General features: G+C 33.8%; 1 protein-coding gene across 9 annotated transcripts in view; it reads right to left on the bottom strand.

Annotated features, from left to right (window-relative positions):
- The window catches only part of TDRD3 (tudor domain containing 3), a 180,909-nt gene that overhangs the window by 119,100 nt on the left and 43,866 nt on the right, over nucleotides 1-17,943 (bottom strand). For 7 of the 9 annotated variants that reach the window (XR_004268813.1, XR_004268812.1, XR_004268811.1 and 4 more), the window contains exon 3: nucleotides 14,733-14,798. Coding sequence is in view for 3 of the 9 variants with exons in the window: in XM_032277328.1 (XP_032133219.1) it covers nucleotides 14,733-14,798 (66 nt within the window). In the remaining 6 variants the exon portion in view is untranslated. The remainder of the gene's footprint in view (nucleotides 1-14,732; nucleotides 14,799-17,943) is intronic. The other 2 variants (XM_032277333.1, XM_032277332.1) reach the window with 1 other exon arrangement.

Below are 17,943 nucleotides of genomic sequence, written 5' to 3'. Positions count from 1 at the left end.
ATATATATATATATATATATATATATAATCTTTGGGGAGAGAAAGCATGGGGAGAAATGCCAGACATAGGTGATGGGAAGGAAGGCAGCAAATCACACTGCCATGTGTGTACATATGCAACAATCTTGCATGTCCTTCACATGTACCCCAAAACCTAAAATTAAAAAAAAGACCAAAAATAAATAAATAAATAAAAATTTAAAAAATCATCTAAAACATCCACAAAATAGACAAGAATTTCAAAATCTTTCTTAACTACTGTCAAGAGCAACTCCAAAGTAAAAAAAAAAATACCAATTTCAAATAAAAATAATAAAAAGGATTAATTTTGATCACCCAAGCTTTCTTTAATCTGATTTTCTCTTTTGTATGAGCAATAAGAAACAGTCAAAATAAATTACTATAAAAAGTTTTAATGGCTTAGAACGATGTATCATTGTGCCTCCAGGTAAGCATCTCTAACTTTAATAAACAATATTAAGTATCTGCTAGAAATATTCTCTTAGGCTGTTAATCTAAGCATCATTCCTTCTCCTGAGGTAGATGAACACCTCTGTCATCTAAACTCCTAATTAGTTATACCAACTGATATAAAATATTAGATTTAAATGATTGTTAGTTTATTAATTTATTGATCATACTAAATAACATTCTTGTGTATCAGACTCTCCAAAGTTTGGATGACGGGGACCAATTCTCTACAGTATGATCGCACCTGGATAAACGCTTACAATGGATTTTTTTTTTCTTAACTCTAGAAACGATTTAAGACACTTAGCCTGAAAACATATTCCAACCATTTATTTTTGTAAACCTTTTTTTTTTTTTTTTTTTTTTGAGACGTAGACTCTCTCTGTCACCCAGGCTGGAGTGCAATGGCTTGATCTTGGCTCACTGCACAACTATACATTGTTAGAAATTTCAGAAACATTCCTGATGTTACGCAGAGATGCCTATCTCTGGGGAACCCCAATTTGGACACTTCCCTCCAGAGACAAGGTATGTTTGCTTCTTGCAAACATGCTCCAAGGTTCAAGTGATTCCCCTTCCTCAGCCTTCCCAGTAGCTGGGATTACAGGTGTGAGCAACCACCCAGCTAATTTTTGTATCTTTTTTAGTAGAGATGGGGTTTCACCACGTTGACCAGGCTGGTCTCGAGCTCCCGTCCTCAGGTGATCCACCCACCTTGGCCTTCCAAAGTGGTGGGATTACAGGCGTGAGCAACCACACCTGACCTATTTTTGTAATCTTATTAATTTCCTTGAGAAAGAAGTTAATCTATATACCTTACAACATAAGCATCACATTCTCTATCAACCCTAGAAACAAAGTATATACCCAAAAGGAATCTGTAAGTATGATTCAGTTCCAATCAATGCTCCATTATTGCAAAGTAAATTAAAATAAGGAGAAAATGAAATAGTTTCATCTTCCATCATTTTTTTATCTACTTAAAGCCACAATTCATTTCTTTCTCTACCCTATGACTACTTCCAAAAGCATTTCCAGTGGCTTCAGGGGAGATTTCCTAGGGCTCATTTTTTCATCCATTCTTTTATTTCAAGGGAGGTTTTTGACTACATTATTCACATCTTTACCTTGAGGCCCAAGCAACAGGGCAATGTTTCAAAAAAGCTGCACTGGAAGAAGAAATACAAATTCTGCCTAGAGCCACTTTAAAAGCCTGAAAGAGAAGCTTTAAATAGCATTTATCACAACGTCTTTTTTACCTACTTTCTCTATCCAACGACTCAATATCACATTAACACAATTTGACTTTAATAAATAAACATAGACGTGGGATAGGAAGAGAGAAAAAAAATAATAAAGTTTGATTTGTCACACACCCCCTTGTACCATTCTAAGTATGGTATCAGACCCAAGAAAACAACTATACATTGTTAGAAATTTCAGAAACATTCCTGATGTTACGCAGAGACGCGTATCTCTGGGGAACCCCAATTTTGACACTTCCCTCCAGAGAAGATGTATGTTTGCTTCTTGCAGTAACAACACTGCAACTAAGAGTTTCAGCTTTGGGCTGGTGGCAAAGGGGCAAAGTTAAACTTAGCCAGCACTTTAACTCGCTGTAAGTCAATAGCACCCCGACTAGCTCGAGGCAGAAACAAGCACATATCCCTTCTTTAAAAAAACAGCATTTCTGATTCAAGTGGCCACGATCCTCACACAGAAAAATCAAGAAAAATGAAATCCTAACAATCTAACGTGAGACTTACAAGGAAGCAAGTTACAAAGATTAAGAAACATAAAAGAAAAAAAAATTTAAGCCCCTAAGGACTTGAGAATTTGTAATTATCAAACACAACTACAAAATAATAAGCCTAAACTAGAAAATTTATATAGAACTTTAAACCCAATAGAAACAAGTATCTTCTCAAGCATATATGTGACATTTACAAATACATAACAAGCCATAAAAACTCTACAAATTTCAAAATAGAGCTATCATTCATTCTAAATCCTCTGATCACAATGTAGCTGAATTAGAAAACTGTAACCAAAAAAATCTAATATTCTGTAATCAAAATAAATAAGATTAATTGAAAAATATTTAGAACTGAAAAATGAAAGTACCGTGTATAAAATCTTCATATCTGAATATATAGTTATGTTTATAAATATGTAAATACACATATATTTCCTATATAAATACAAGAATATAGTTAAATCAGTGCTAGAAAAAAACTTAATAGCCTTAAAATAAAGAAAACTGAAAAAGAAAATTAATGAGTTGAACAAAGAAGTTGTCTTCTATGTCACAAACAGCACTTCAAGCCAGCTCAAAAAGCAAAGCAGGCCAACAGAAATGCAATATTTTAAATTTATTCTAATGAAATAGTTTAAAATGATACTTTGTATTTATTGGAAGCTTAAATGGGTGGGTGTTTGTGCACATAGCTCTACAGTACCTCACCAGGGAGCATTCCAGTATCATACAAGGTCATTTGATCTAGCCAAGAGCAGCCATTATCCTAGTGATTAACATGGGAGACGCTGTCACATGGAGAATGGATACTTAGCTTTGTCAAGCACCTTGGTTAAAGATTTGCCTTTTCAAGGATTGCATTTCCCAAGTGCTATTATTACAATAAGAGTTAATACTCATTTTAGGCACCAAACTTATTGAGTTCAACTGATCAAACCAAAGGAACAGTGTTGCTACAGAAAATTAGGGAAAAGGTGAAAAAGAAAAAATGATAGTAATTGAGTAGAAAAAAAGTTACTCTAATTTATATATATATTAAATGGTAACCAAATTTAAGTAGAACTGAATTGACTAGGAAAAAATAAAAACTACATGTTAATCATTTTCCTAAGTTATCTTTTTGAGGCTTAATCAGTCATTGGGAAAATGTTTAGAATTGTTCCTTGCTATTAGTCCTCATTTTATGTATGTTACCCTTCAGTAAAGTTCTCCCCATTTTAGTTTTCTAGGATTGAAAGGCTTATTTTAAATATTATTCACGTGTATTGTGATATTTGGCTTTTGCTATATACTTTAACTTCATTGTTAAATTTTGTATTGTATAGTTTCTTTGGTATATCTTATAACCTATTTTTGAAAAAGTAAAACTGAGTTGAACTAAAAAGTTGAGAAAAAAAAGCAATTAGTTCAAATCAGGTAGGAGAAAAATAAATGAATCAAACTAAAAATACAATAAGAACGTTAACAAAGTCTACTGTAACAAAGACTAATGAAATTGATAACTGACAAGAGTGATCAAGAAGCTAAGAGTAAAGGCATAAACCAACAATTTAAGAACTGATAACAGTTATAAGACACAAGTAATATCAAAAACCACAATTACTTTTGCACCAATCTAATAGTAAGTGGAAGAACAAAATGTGATATATCCATACAAAGGAATATTACTCGCCAGTAAATAGGAAAAACTATTGACATATGCTATGTCATAGACTACCCTAAAAAATATTACACTAAATGATAGACACAACAAGCTATAAGAAAAGGCAAATTTATAGAGAAACATAAAAGAATATATATAATAATATATTATTCTTATACTATTATAAATGGTGTTTTTAAAATTATAACTGAAATAATAAGAATATAAGACTATATAAGAATAATAATGTAAGAATAAATAATATAAGAATAGTAACTGGAAGGTGACAGAATGACAATCAATATACAAATATCAGCTGCCTTTCCATGTACCAGTAACAGATAGAAATAGTAGTTTAAAAAATTTCTAAAACACCATTTACAATAACAAAAATAGATCCAGGAATAAAGCTTACAAAAGATGCACAGCGTATATACTTCCAATAAGTTATAAAAGCTTATAGAAAGAATTAATAAATGAAGAAAGATACATCCAGCGTTGTGCTGGAGCCAGCTTACACCAGCTCACAAGAGCTTTCTTTATGTACATTTCTTCCTAATTCCAGGTTCAGTGATTTCATAACATAGCTTATAATCAGCCATACAGAAAATATTTACACCATAGAAAATGGCAAATCCTATGTGTAAGGGCTCTTTTTTGCTATTCAGAGAAGGATTTTGCCAGCATTTCACTGGTAATATATCATATAAAGATGTTTTTAAGCTAATGTGCAGATTCAATGCAATTTCAATCAAAACTCCAACATGATATTTTAAGTCTTAATCATTTGATTCAAAAACTCTGTATGCACAGGGGAAGGACTAATCTAAGGAAAAATAATGTATTTTACAATCACAAGATTAGAAAATTTTGATCATTTCAAGTGCCACAAAAGATATGGCTCAACTGAATCTCATAGACAATACTGAAGGTAACATAAGCTGATACAAGTGCTTTGCAAGATAATTTGGCATTATCTTGTAAAGTTGAATACTGGCTTAATTCCACAATGCAATAGAGTTTCATTCCTGGTTATATTCCTTAGGAAAACTGTTACATGCATGCAGAGGTGTGTTGGTAAAATACTTCTGGTAGAGGGACAGGGAAAAGCCACTCTACTCAGTAATTTGTGCCAATTTCCATGGCCAACCACAACCATCAGCTGGATGTTATTGCACTCAAAATTGGGGAAAGATGCCAACCATCAACTTCATGAGCTGGAACAAGCTGGATCCAGCCAACGGCAAGTATCTAACACTATGCCTTGTACCAGTGATCTCATTAGCTCTGGACACGTACTCTGGCACTCCTGCAGCTACTACTCCAGAAACAATCTTGCTGCAGCTTCAACTATTACTAGACAAGATTCTCCACAGTTCCTGCTTTTTGTGTGTGTAAATGGCACAACTTCAAGGCAGCTACACCTGACTAGCATAGCTGCAAAGGAGGCTGGGAGAAAAGTATCTGGCATTTTCTTCTTCTCTATTACCAAGACTCTTAAAATGCTAAATTCCCCCAAACACAGGGAGAGAATTCAGGTTTTAGAAATTACAAATATCCCCTATACTTATCTTCCATGTATTGTTACCAGTGATTATCTGTCAAGCTTTATTTTCTATTCTTTAGTTTCTACTACGAAGGAGCTTTTTGTGTAATAGAAAATATTAAATATGGTGTGTATGTGTAATCTGGGTGTGTATGTGTGCATGTACCATATATCAGTACCCTAATATTTTAAATGCGATCCCATATGGGGCATCTAACCACCATTCCTTCACTGAATATCACATATCTAAAAGCTTAACAGGCTAGCAAGAAAAGCAACCTAATAACCTCACTAAACTGAAACAGCTGCCCCTTTATTGTACACACCTTTGACATAGCATTTGTCTCACTACATTGACATTGTTGGTTTCTCAATCTCTCATTGGGCTACGTGCTCCAAGAAGACAGCGGCTTTCTTGATCTCTATATTGCTATCACTTAGCACAAATATACATGCAGAAACTGATAAAAAAAAAAAAATCTAGTGCTTTAACTATAATTTACTTAGCACTTCCTAGACATACACCAGAAAATGTAGCAGGATCTTTACATGAGTTCTTTAACTTACCTCCAGATAGATAAAGCACATTAGGAATATTTGTGTATACTAAATAAGAAAATTAAGGACAGAGGGTAAAGTACTTTAACAGTGGTCAATCAGTAACAGGCAAATCAGAACTCCAATTCAGATCTATCTCACAGCACAGCCTGTCTTCTTTGTAGTGCGTATGCTAAAAGCATGATAATATTTGTTACATACTAAAAACAGATGTAGGTATAAAGGGCAATAAGAACATTCATATTTAAAAATTAATTCTGCTCAAAAGAGGTCAAGAGGAGAGAGAGATCCAAGATGGCTGATCACTAGCAGCTCGGGATTGCAGCTCCCACTGAAAGAGCAGAGAACGAGGGGACGCCACACTTTCAGATCAATTTTTGTTGCTCACACACCAGGAGATTCCCAGCGGAGGAGCCCCACGTATCGCCAGCGTGACTCTTGAGGCCGGTGAGGCGGTTTTGCCGCTGCCTTGGTGTGGCGGTTCTTGGTGCAGAGTCAGAAAAGCACCGTCAATCTTAAAGCCGCTGTTTTGGCCGGAGCAGTGGGTTGCTCAGATTCTAGCGCCGGGAATCAACAAGTTGGACATCCATTCAGAAACCCAACTATAAAGACGGTAATTATAAAGACCACAGATGGATAAATCTATAACGAAGGGAAGAAAACAGCCTAAAAAGGCTGAGAATAACCAAACTCAGAACGCCTCTCCCTCTACAGGGGATCACAGTTCCTCATCAGAAACAGAACAAGGCCTGATGGAGAAAGACTGTGTTCCATTAGCAGAAGCTGGCTTTAAAAAGTGGATGATAAGAAACTTCTGGGAATTAAAAGAACTTGTTCTAACCCAATGCAAAGAAACCAAGAACTTTGAAAAAAGGCTTGAAGAAATGTTAACAATAACACACAATTTAGAGAGGAATATAAGTGAATTAATGGAGCTGAAAAATACAACAGAGAATTTCGCGAACTATGCACAAGTCTTAACAGCCGAATTGATCAAGTAGAAGAAAAGATATCAGAGATCGAAGACCAACTTCATGAAATAAAACAAAAAGACAAGATTAGAGAAAAAAGGATAAAAAAGAACGAGCAAAGTTTCCAAGAAATATGGGACTATGTGAAAAGACCTAATCTACGTTTGATACGTGTACCTGAATGTGACGAAGAGAATCAATCCAAGCTGGAAAATATGCTTCAGGATATTATTCAGGAAAACTTTCCCAACCTAGCAAGGCAGGACAATATTCAACTCCTGGAAATACAGAGAACACCACAAAAATATTCCTCAAGAAGACCAACCTCAAGGCACATAATTGCCAGATTCACCAGGGTTGAAATGAAAGAGAAAATACTGTGGGCAGCCAGAGAGAAAGGTCAGGTCACCCATAAAGGGAAGCCCATCAGACTCACAGCAGATCTCTCAGTAGAAACCCTACAAGCCAGAAGAGAGTGGGGGCCAATATTCAACATCCTTAAAGAAAAAAACTTTCAACCCAGAATTTTACATCCAGCCAAACTAAGCTTCATAAGCGAAGGAAAAATAAAATCTTTTGTGAACAAGCAAGCACTCAGAGATTTCATCACCACCAGGCCTGCTTTACAAGAGCTTCTGAAAGAACCACTACAAATAGAAAGGAACAACCAGTATCAGCCTTTCTAAAAAATAACAAAAAAATAAAGAACATCAATATATTTAAGAAATTGCATCAACTAATGGGCAAAACAGCCAACTAACATTAAATGACAGTATCAAACACACATATATTGTTATTAATTCTAAATTTAAATCGACTAAATCCCCCAATCCAAAGACACAGACAGGCAAAAAAAGCCAAGACCCATTGGTATGCTACATCCAGATCCATTTCACATGCAAGGATACATAAAGACTCAAAACAAAGGGATGGTGAAAAATTTACCAACCAAATGGAGAGCTAAAATAAATAAATAGAAAGCAGGAGTTGCAATTTTTGCTGATAAAATAGATTTCAATGCAACAAAGATCAAAAGAAGCAAAGAAAGATATTACATAAAGATAAAAGGATCAATGTAACAAGAAGAGCTAAAGATCCTAAACATATATGCACCCAATACAGAAATACCCAGATATATAAGACTTACAAAGAGACTTGGACCCTTACACAATAATAGCGGGAGACTTTAACATCAATATTAGATAGATCAATGAGATAGAATGTTAACATCGATATCCAGGACTTGAACTCAGATCTGGAACAAGTAGACTTTATTAACATTCATAGAACTCTCCACTTTAAATACACAAAATATACACTCTTATTAGTACTACATCACACGTATTTACAGGTTTAAATGAAATATTGGTTGGCTGCTTGTTAATTATTTTCTTCCCTCATTTTTTTTTTTAATGTCTCTATTATTAAACACAATTACAGGCATACCCAGTTTTAGACTGCATTCTAGCCCGGGCAATAAAGCAACACCCCTGTTCTCTCTCCCTCTTCCTCTTCCTCTTTCTTCCTTTCCTTTATTGTTGTTTTTTTTTTTTACATTCTTTTTCTTCCTTTCAAAAAAAAAAAAAAGAGGTCAAGAAACTTAGAAGAGAAGTAGGGTCACACTTCAGTTGAAATTTGAAAAATAAAGAGCCATTTGTCTGACAGCTGAGGGAAGGAGACTCAGGTGCTATAGCGACAAAAAAAACTGTGAACTTAGGGAAGGTGCAATTCTCTTATCTCTAAAATAAAAGGAAAGGCTGTAATCGTTTATATTTTTTGTGTTGTTCTGAATATTGTATAGATAATACACATAAATTTAACATGGGACCTAGCATAGTGTAGGCCCTCAACAAATGACAGAAGAAAAACAAAACAACGATGATTAGAATTCACCAAAAACCAGAGTTGTCCTGAGTAAGGTAGATGATGGTGCCAAAAAAGATCAAGAGGGGAGCAGATGAAAAGCATCAAGAATATTGGAAGAAATAACTGTATGGAAGGCAGTACCTAATCCTAATCTCAAATGTTTCAAATGATATTCTTATGTGGCAAGGGAGTTTAAGTGGAAAATAAATAATAATAAAATTTAAAACTTCTGAATTATATAGTGGTATATTAACTAGAAGATCTACTACCTCTTAGGAATTTTTAAAACATTTAATAAATGTCTTATAATTAAGAAATTGACAACATAATCTTGAATAGGTTTTCCCAAACTTAAGATTCCCTGAAAGTAAAAAGTCTCCTTTTAAACCTCAAAATAACAGTATGGCATATAAGTTACTCATATTCAATCATAAAGTAATTTATAGCAAATGAATGGAAGGAAAGCATGTGGGACTACCTGCCAAAAGTAACACTTTTCCTATTCTCACTTCTCTTTTTGTTCCTTGGAACCAAAAGAAAAAAAAAAAGGTAAGGGTGAATAGTTTATTTTTCAATTATCCGAAAAAGTATCTATTTAAACTCCACAGAATTCCTATTAGTAATTAGCAATAAGGACTTGTAAATAAAGCATAAGAGTTTTAGTAATCCATGTTTTCTAAAATTACAAGTAGATGTTTAATTTTAATATATAGCTTACTAAAAGAAACAAATTGTATTACTTAACACAGACTAAATTAACATATAGGAACCATGATATTATTTTAAGAAATCAAAACTTAAAACTTTTTTCATCCTTTTCTTTTTAAAAACGTCCAATTTCTAGACTGTCCAAGGGCAAGAGAACATTCACTTTGAATTTTAAGGCAGTGAAGCCATCTTGTGGCTGATGTCAGTACTGCTGAGGTTTGAGACAGTCACTCCTACTTGGGAAAATGAGGTCTTAATCATAGATTTACATTTTAAAAGGCATACATATAACCTGTCATTCTTAAAACTTAGAAAAAATAAACACAGAACTGAAAGACTGTAGAGTTAGGACTCCACTGCAGTACATGAGGTCCTCAGGTAGCTGTATTGGTAACAAAGTATTTTCAACTAAACTATATTTTATTATTAACTTTTATACCTTGGTTTAAAAAGCTACAGCAAGATATTAAAATAGAAGAATATTAAGAATATTAACAGTTATACTTCCTTTTTATCATGACTTTTTTCATAATTTTTATCCTATGAGCTGCAAGAGCAGTCGTAGGACTTGGTAATATCTGAGAAAAATAACGCATGCCCTGAAAAACTCAGGAAAGCAGTTGCAAAATACAGCTTCCCTAACATACTTACCTCCACTCACACTTTTTACAGCTTTTGAATCAGATATAAAGTGCCTATAAGAAAATCTGAAAGCCTGGAAAAAGTTGTCATCACCCAACTGTCACCAGTTTTTAAATTTTTCTGAAACTTTTGCATCAAGGTTCTGGGGGAACTTTGCGGAGAAAAGATAAAAATTGAAAAATAATGTTAAGAGAATAGAAGAAAGAGAAAAGAACCTGAGCAAAACCACTATATTAATTAGCAATAAAGTTATTTCTACTTTTTCCCATTCTACCTTCTCCCAAAATAATCAGTGATAATAGTCATTACTAAGACTTCAGTTTCAAAGCTTCAGGACAACGCCTTTCTGAAGGCCTGTGATGTGTCTTAGAACGGGAGATGTGAATTCAATGTGCCCAGGATTAGCTGTCTTCTAACTACAGACTTGGAATCTTTCTTACCTGATCACAGATATCAGCTCCCCATTCTCCCTTTCCATTCTCAAGTTCCCAAAGGCTGAAAACAGCATTGTCGAAGTTTTGCTAATTACAAAAATAATAATACACACTGTGTGATCATTTACTTTGAGCATGAAGTTTGAAGACTTCTCTCCACACTCCTTTAATCTACCTCCAAAAAGGATTAATGATTTGTCTTGGGAAAGCTCCAGAGTATTGTAGTGAGCCTCAGGCCTAGTGAATGAGATTCCAAGGCGGTAGGAAAATACATGGGTGAGGCTCTTGCAAAGGGACCACACAAGGTTAATAGCGGTGGCTTCTACTAAGATGACAGCCTCCTCCCCCCACCTGTTGCTTTTTAACTGCTTCTTAAATATTGGGTCAAATGCTCTCCAGTCCTCACTCTCCTTTGGCTTTCTCTCTCAGAAATGGTAGTATCAGATGGGCTTGGAGCTTAGTAGAAACAGAGCAGGGCTTTTAGCTTGCCTTAGTTCTACCACAGAGACCAACCTACCTCAAGTAGTAGCGTTCTGCATGGGGTTTGGGGCCAAAACCCAGACAATAATGATTTACCAATTTACCTTATTCACTGAATCCCCTTGAAGATCACTCAGTAATAAGATACCTAACTGACATAATAAGGATTCATATATTCTTAGACTTCCAAGACAAAAATACCGTCCTAAATTGCTCATAATTCTCAAAGCTTGCCATTTGCATTGTACTATTTAGTGTTTCACATACATTATCTCATTGAGGTCTTCAATGTCGTAAGGGAGTAGCATTTAAATAAGGAATTTAAAATCTAGCAAGATTAACTAACTTATGAAAAGTCACAAAAACTAATAAGCAGGAAAAAGAAGATTTAAATCCAGGGCAATGACCCTATGTCTGGACTTTCCAATCTGTTCCTGGTCCCTATCATTTAATTCCCCTCCACCCTCAGTCAGAAACATGCCACAACCGTGCTTCCTCTGCTTCTTGAAATAGCTGGTCTATCGTATATTTTAAATTTTCTAAGTTGGTTTTTGGAACTTTGGTTTCTAGCATGCCCTAATTGAACGATCACTAGATAACCCAGCTCTTTCTTTCTTTCACTCTGTTCTAATATATTTTTTTAAAAAAAGAAGAACTAGAAAATATAATTTTATACCAAAATCTGGCATGGTCAAGAGATATAGGCAGATTACTCATTCAAATATTCTGTTTGCCAAATGTTGTTCTATATCTTATTCACAGATTAAAACCGAGTTAAACAAAAACTATAACTTACATAATGTTAGTAACCGAGCGGTAGTGACTGATTCTTGAGTCATGTATTTATAGTCATCATTAATGGTAAAATGCTGGTTAATAAAGCATTCCAATGAAGACATAAATAAGGAACTTTTACTACATTAGTCTTATTTTACTAACAAAGAAGCCAAAATAATTCAATTCACATCAAAAATACATTCCTTAAATATTTACTTTGGCTGAAGATAGTGACTTTTTTTTTTTATTATACTTTTAAGTTCTGGTGTACATGTGAAGATAGTGCAGGTTTATTACACAGATATTCATGTGCCATGGTGGTTTGCTGCATCCATTGCCCTGTCATCTACATTAGGTATTTCTCCTAATGCTATCTCTCCCCAACCCCCACATGCCCTGCTATTCCTCCTCTAGTTCCTCCAACCCCAGGCCCTGGTATGTGATGTTCCCCTCCCTGTGTCCATGTGTTCTCATTGTTCAACACCCACTTATGAGTGAGAACATGCCGTGTTTGGTTTTCTGTTCTTGTGTCAGTTTGCTGAGAATGATGGTTTCCAGTTTCATCCATGTCCCTGAAAAGGACATTAACTCATTCTTTTTTATGGCTGCATAGTATTCCATGGTGTATATGTGCCACATCTTCTTTACCCAGTCTATCATTGATGGGCATTTGGGTTGGTTCCAAGTCTTTGCTATTGTGAACAGTGCCACAATAAACATACATGTGCATGTGTCTTTATAATAGAAAGATTTATAATCCTTTGGGTTTATATCCAGTAATGAGATTGCTGGGTCAAATGGTATTCCTAGTTCTAGATCCTTGAGGAATCACCACACTGTCTTCCACAATGGTTGAATTAATTTACACTCCTACCAACAGTGTAAAAGCGTTCTATTTCTCCACATCCTCTCCAGCATCGGTTATCTCCAGATTTTTTAATGATCGCCATTCTAACTGGTGTGAAGTGATATCTCAATGTAAGGCAAACCAAATGAGTAATTTCTGTGTGTCAACTTCTAAAATGGTTATTTAAATTATTTTTCTAAATATCTTCACTAATACTGGTGAAGACAATTATTAATTCTGTGATTAATTATATATTAATCACATAAATATAATATAACATAATATAAATAAGAATAATTACGTGAAAAGGCCAGGCATGGCAGCTCACACCTATAACTCCAGTACTTTGGGAGGCCAAGGTGGAAGGATGACTTGAGATCAGGAGTTTGAGGCCAGACTGGCCAACACAGAGAAATCCCATCTCTACTAAAACTACAAAAATTAGCCGGGCATGGTGGTGCGTGCCTATAGTCCCAGCTACTCAGGGGGCTGAGGCAGGACGATCACCTGAACCCAGGAGGCAGGGGATCACATCACTGAACTTCAACCTGGGCAACAGGGCAAAACTCTATTAAAAAAAAAAAGAAGAATTATGTGAAAATAATAATTCTAGAACTATTAGTTTATTAATAATATTGTATTGGAAGTAGGTAATGTAAGAAAAAATATAATCAAAGAGGAACGGCAGAAATATCAAATTTTTTTCATGTGAAAAGTTACATTTGCATTAATAATATTTTCAAAGATAAAGTTTGACACAGAATAATCTAGATCAGAAAGTTTTAAGATTCTTTTTCTTCTTGTTAGCTACATTCAAAGATCACTGTGCAAAACTTTTAAAAGCAAAAACACTCTGAAAGAGTGAAGGGAACAGATAAGAGTCTCCGTACTACTATCCCATGAGCTTGCAGCAGAGGTGAGTTCTCAACATCTTTTAGGACACACAGAGAAAGCAGAATACCAAGAATCCAGAAAGCTTCAAAATTTTCTTAAGTAAAATAATGTAAGGATGTACAGACACTGCTTTGACATTATTTACTTTTCCTATAGAGATTTGTTGCACTCAAAAGATCTAGTCAAGACTGTTGCCTACTTTTTTAAGTATGCTTCCCAGAATTCTACAACTCCTGGAAAACTGTTCAAAATGCAAATTCTTGGATTCCATCCTAGTCTTAATGAATCAGAAACTCAGAAGGGACTAGAGGTGGTTTGAGGTCCAGCAATTTGTGTTCTAGCCAGACCTCCAGCAAATTCTGGTGCACACTGAAGTTTGAGATAGCTACTATAACCAAAAGAAAAAGAACTGTAAAGAAACTGGAGAGGATTCTAAGAAGAACAATAGAGATGAAAGAAAAGCTTGAGACTGAGAATAAATAAAGGAATCAAGATAGATGGCTTTCACAAAAAGAAACCTGTGGCAGTGACATTTATGTCTTCAAGTATATAATTATTCCCAAAGGAAGATAACCAGATGTACTTCATTTCCCCTGATGAAAAACAAAGACATTATAAACTTAAACTTGCAGCATTAAACATTCAGGTAAAAATACAATTTGCTGACACAAAAAAATTTAGTAACACGAACACATATGTGTGTACTGCAAAATGACGGCAATAAACAAATCCACAGCTTCATCAAATTGCTCCTAATATTCTTTCCTCATCTTATATTTGCATATAATAAGTTCATTAAATAAACATAATAGTTTATTACTATAACTAAAATAAAAAGGTAAAAAAATTGATAGATAAGAAAAGGTCCTTGTAAAGGGCACCAATTACATCTGGTAAGTCTCACAGTTCATGTAAGCATATCATAGTTACAATTCCTGAAACAAAAGGTTTTTTTTTTTAATGTTGAAAAGCCACCAAAAGTTTAACTGTTAATAATTTTCCATGGAAGTCACCATAACAATGACTTTGGACCTGTTCACCTCCAGAGTTTGTAGCCTTTATTGACAAAAAATAATTCCAGTAATTTAGTTCATATTTATTGTAGTTAGCATAATTTAAGAAGTTATTGATTTTCTTTACCTTTTCTACCTTTCCACTATTGATGTCAGCGGGGAGGAATTTCTTGCCAATTGTTCTCAGATCTGTCTAAAATAAAAATATTATTATTAAAATGGAATTATAGAAAAGAGTAAATTTAAATCTAATCTCATGAACAAAAGATGAAATTATTTATGGTTTGTGAAACAAAAAATCACTTCGTTTTAACTGGTCATGAGATCTATCTATGTTATGAATCTTTCAAGTAACATAGCCCCATAATACCTTGTTTTAAGTATACCAGTAAGATGAACAGTAACATATAAGGCCTCAATCCTGGTCATATTTCTTTAGGTAACCTTTTAACAAAGTAACTCTTATCTATTAAAATCTAAAACTTAATTTATGTAAATTATGATCTTACTAAAAAATTAATGTTACCTTCCAAGATCAAATGACAGCTTTTGAATAAATACGCATAGTATATTTTTAAAAACTGAATCCCATATAACCTTCACATTACATAAAAACATATCACCCTATAGGCTATAATATCTATAATATAAAGCTACATAACATACAATATCCCAGGAAACAATACCACTGGAATACCAAAGAAGTTACAGTAACCTTTACTATGGTAATTTCATTTGCTTAAACAATTTACAGAAATCGAAGTTGGTAAACAAATGAAATACGAAAATGCAGAAGTACTTGTAACTCAGCAAGGAAAATATAAGGACTAACATAAACAAGGTTATAGCATTCATGACATAAAAAAAGAAAATTTTTACTACACAACCTACATACAAAGCAGAACACTGCAGGACTGTGTCCTCTTTAGAAAGTGAAAATATAAAGGAATGGTAAGAAATTTGTTCATAGGAAAACTATCAGTACTCATAAAAAAAAGTCCAATTATTTAAACTTAGAAATTAACTTGATGCTTGAGATAGTGAGATTAGCATAACTAAAGTTGCATTGTTTTGCTTTTCCTTATAATAAACATTAGCTCTTCATCACCGTAAGAACAAGATAAAATAAAACAGACTTAGAGTTCATTTAGCCACATAAATTATAAAGGAAAATTTTTTGTTAGCCTTAAGGAGAAAACACTAGATGATTACAATTACTATGATGTGAAATAAATACATACAGAGGGGCAGGACCATCTTATTTGAACACTTACAATAATAGGATATCCTCCTATTTGAAATATCCACATGTGGCCAGCTTAAGAAACAAGACTATAAGTTATATAATCCCCACAGATTCTTTCCAGTTTTTTACTACTGTGAATCATAATTTATTCCTTTATGTAATGCAGGGATCACTCAAATTAAAACTCACTGAAAAGAAGTGCATGGCAAATTAAGAGCCAAATCCAGGCACCTGGGTAACAATGCTTTAGATAGGCTTTTTGCTGCCTCAATCCAATAACTAAATGAAAAGAAATATATACTGCACCTCACGTTGTATGTCTTTTCACTTGGAAAGTACTGAATAACATACGGTTAAAAAAACACTTTTTTACAGCAGTCTTTCCTATATTACGACTGTTTTAAAATTAAATGTTAATAGATGCAAAGCACTCAGTGTAATGACTTGCAGAGTAAGCACTTAATAAATGTTAGCCAACATGTTTATTTTAGTGAGTATAAAACATGTACCTTTTAAAATCATCTTAACATACATAACCATCATATCAATAATGTAACTAACACTTCATAAAAACATTTACATTATTTTGAAGTCACCAAAAAGCTGAAATATTTAAATATGAATGAGAAACAGAACACATAAAAATTGTAAAATATATCATGATCCCTAATTTCTGGTTTTTCTCAATAATTATGAAATTTAATTCAAAGGAAAATGAGACATCACTATAAAATAAATGAGCACCAGACAACAATCCTAAACTTTGATCCATCCCAACTGTAATTAAGCAATCATATGATCTAGGACACTGTCATTAATTCTCTACACCTAGCTAATTTACTCCTATCTAAAATGGAAAAACACCACCAACCCTATCTCACAAAGTTGTTGTCAGGCTAAAAAAAGACTATACACTCAAAGTTTACAGAATTTCTAAAGTGCCATACAAATATATAGTATGTGTCCTTGAATATATAAATGGTATTTTGATGCCTTTTTAGCAAGATGAAAATGATCTACCAAATATTTAAATGTCCTAAATTCAACTCAACATGTAAGTACTATAAAGACAATGTTATTATTCAGATGCCATTATATCAAAATTGCTACGACGATGACTGGATCCAAGAATGCTGTTATACTGAACAACAAAAAATAATAATACAGAAAAACATTTTGCCTATAAAACTTTAAAAATAATTTTCAAAGCATCTACCTACCCATACACACACACACATGCACAAATACATACAGACACATACACACACGCACATACACACACACACACACAAAATTTCTATTTATTTAAGTAAATTCAAGAGAATATTTGGAAAATCATTTTATATTATACAGAATCTTAAAAGAAATAAAATATAATTTGTTTTTAAATTTTTACTAATGCATAGTGATCAGTAATTTAAGACTGAGCTATCGTTAAATATTTTTCTGAATAATTCTGGTATTTGAATGTAAAACTTACATGCCAGATTTCAATGTCATTTCTTAATATTCTAACTCCCCACTTTAAAAAGCAAAAAATGTAAAACATTCCTTTTCAACACAAAAATACAAGCCTAAAAGTTACATAGCAGGTCTGAGGCAGCTATCTTTAGAAAGGCGAGCTTATAAGGTTAATCCTAGGCTGGCAGCTGGGGACTTTGCACTTGGACCATTCCCTAACTAAAAATGTGGTTCACTACATAGATTATTCATATAAACAATATGATTTATGATGGACATCTGTTTTCTGGGAGGGGTCTGAAATTTTGGTATATGCTACGCAGAAGATACCTTTGCAGGCAGCTTAATAAAAGACTTCAGTACTAGCCTCCAGTGGGCTTCCCTGAAGAGAAATTCCATATACATGTTACTGCACTGTTCATTGTTAGATAAAGGAACAAGCTCAGTGTGTACCCCATAGAAAGAATAGAAGAAAACTTATTCATGAATTATTCTCCCAATATATAATTAGCTATGCATGTGTAGGTACATATATGCACAATAACAATCAATAATACAAGTGTTTTTCAACTAGTGGTTAATTTCCCACAATCACTCAAAAGTTGAAAAAAATTCAACAGGATACTATAAA

This window comes from Sapajus apella, unplaced genomic scaffold (assembly GCF_009761245.1).
Source record: "Sapajus apella isolate SASKATOON/1434 unplaced genomic scaffold, GSC_monkey_1.0 scaffold9, whole genome shotgun sequence".
NCBI lineage: Eukaryota > Metazoa > Chordata > Mammalia > Primates > Cebidae > Sapajus > Sapajus apella.
The sequence above is the reverse complement of the archived record's forward strand: the minus strand, read 5'-3'. Positions and strand labels throughout refer to the sequence as shown.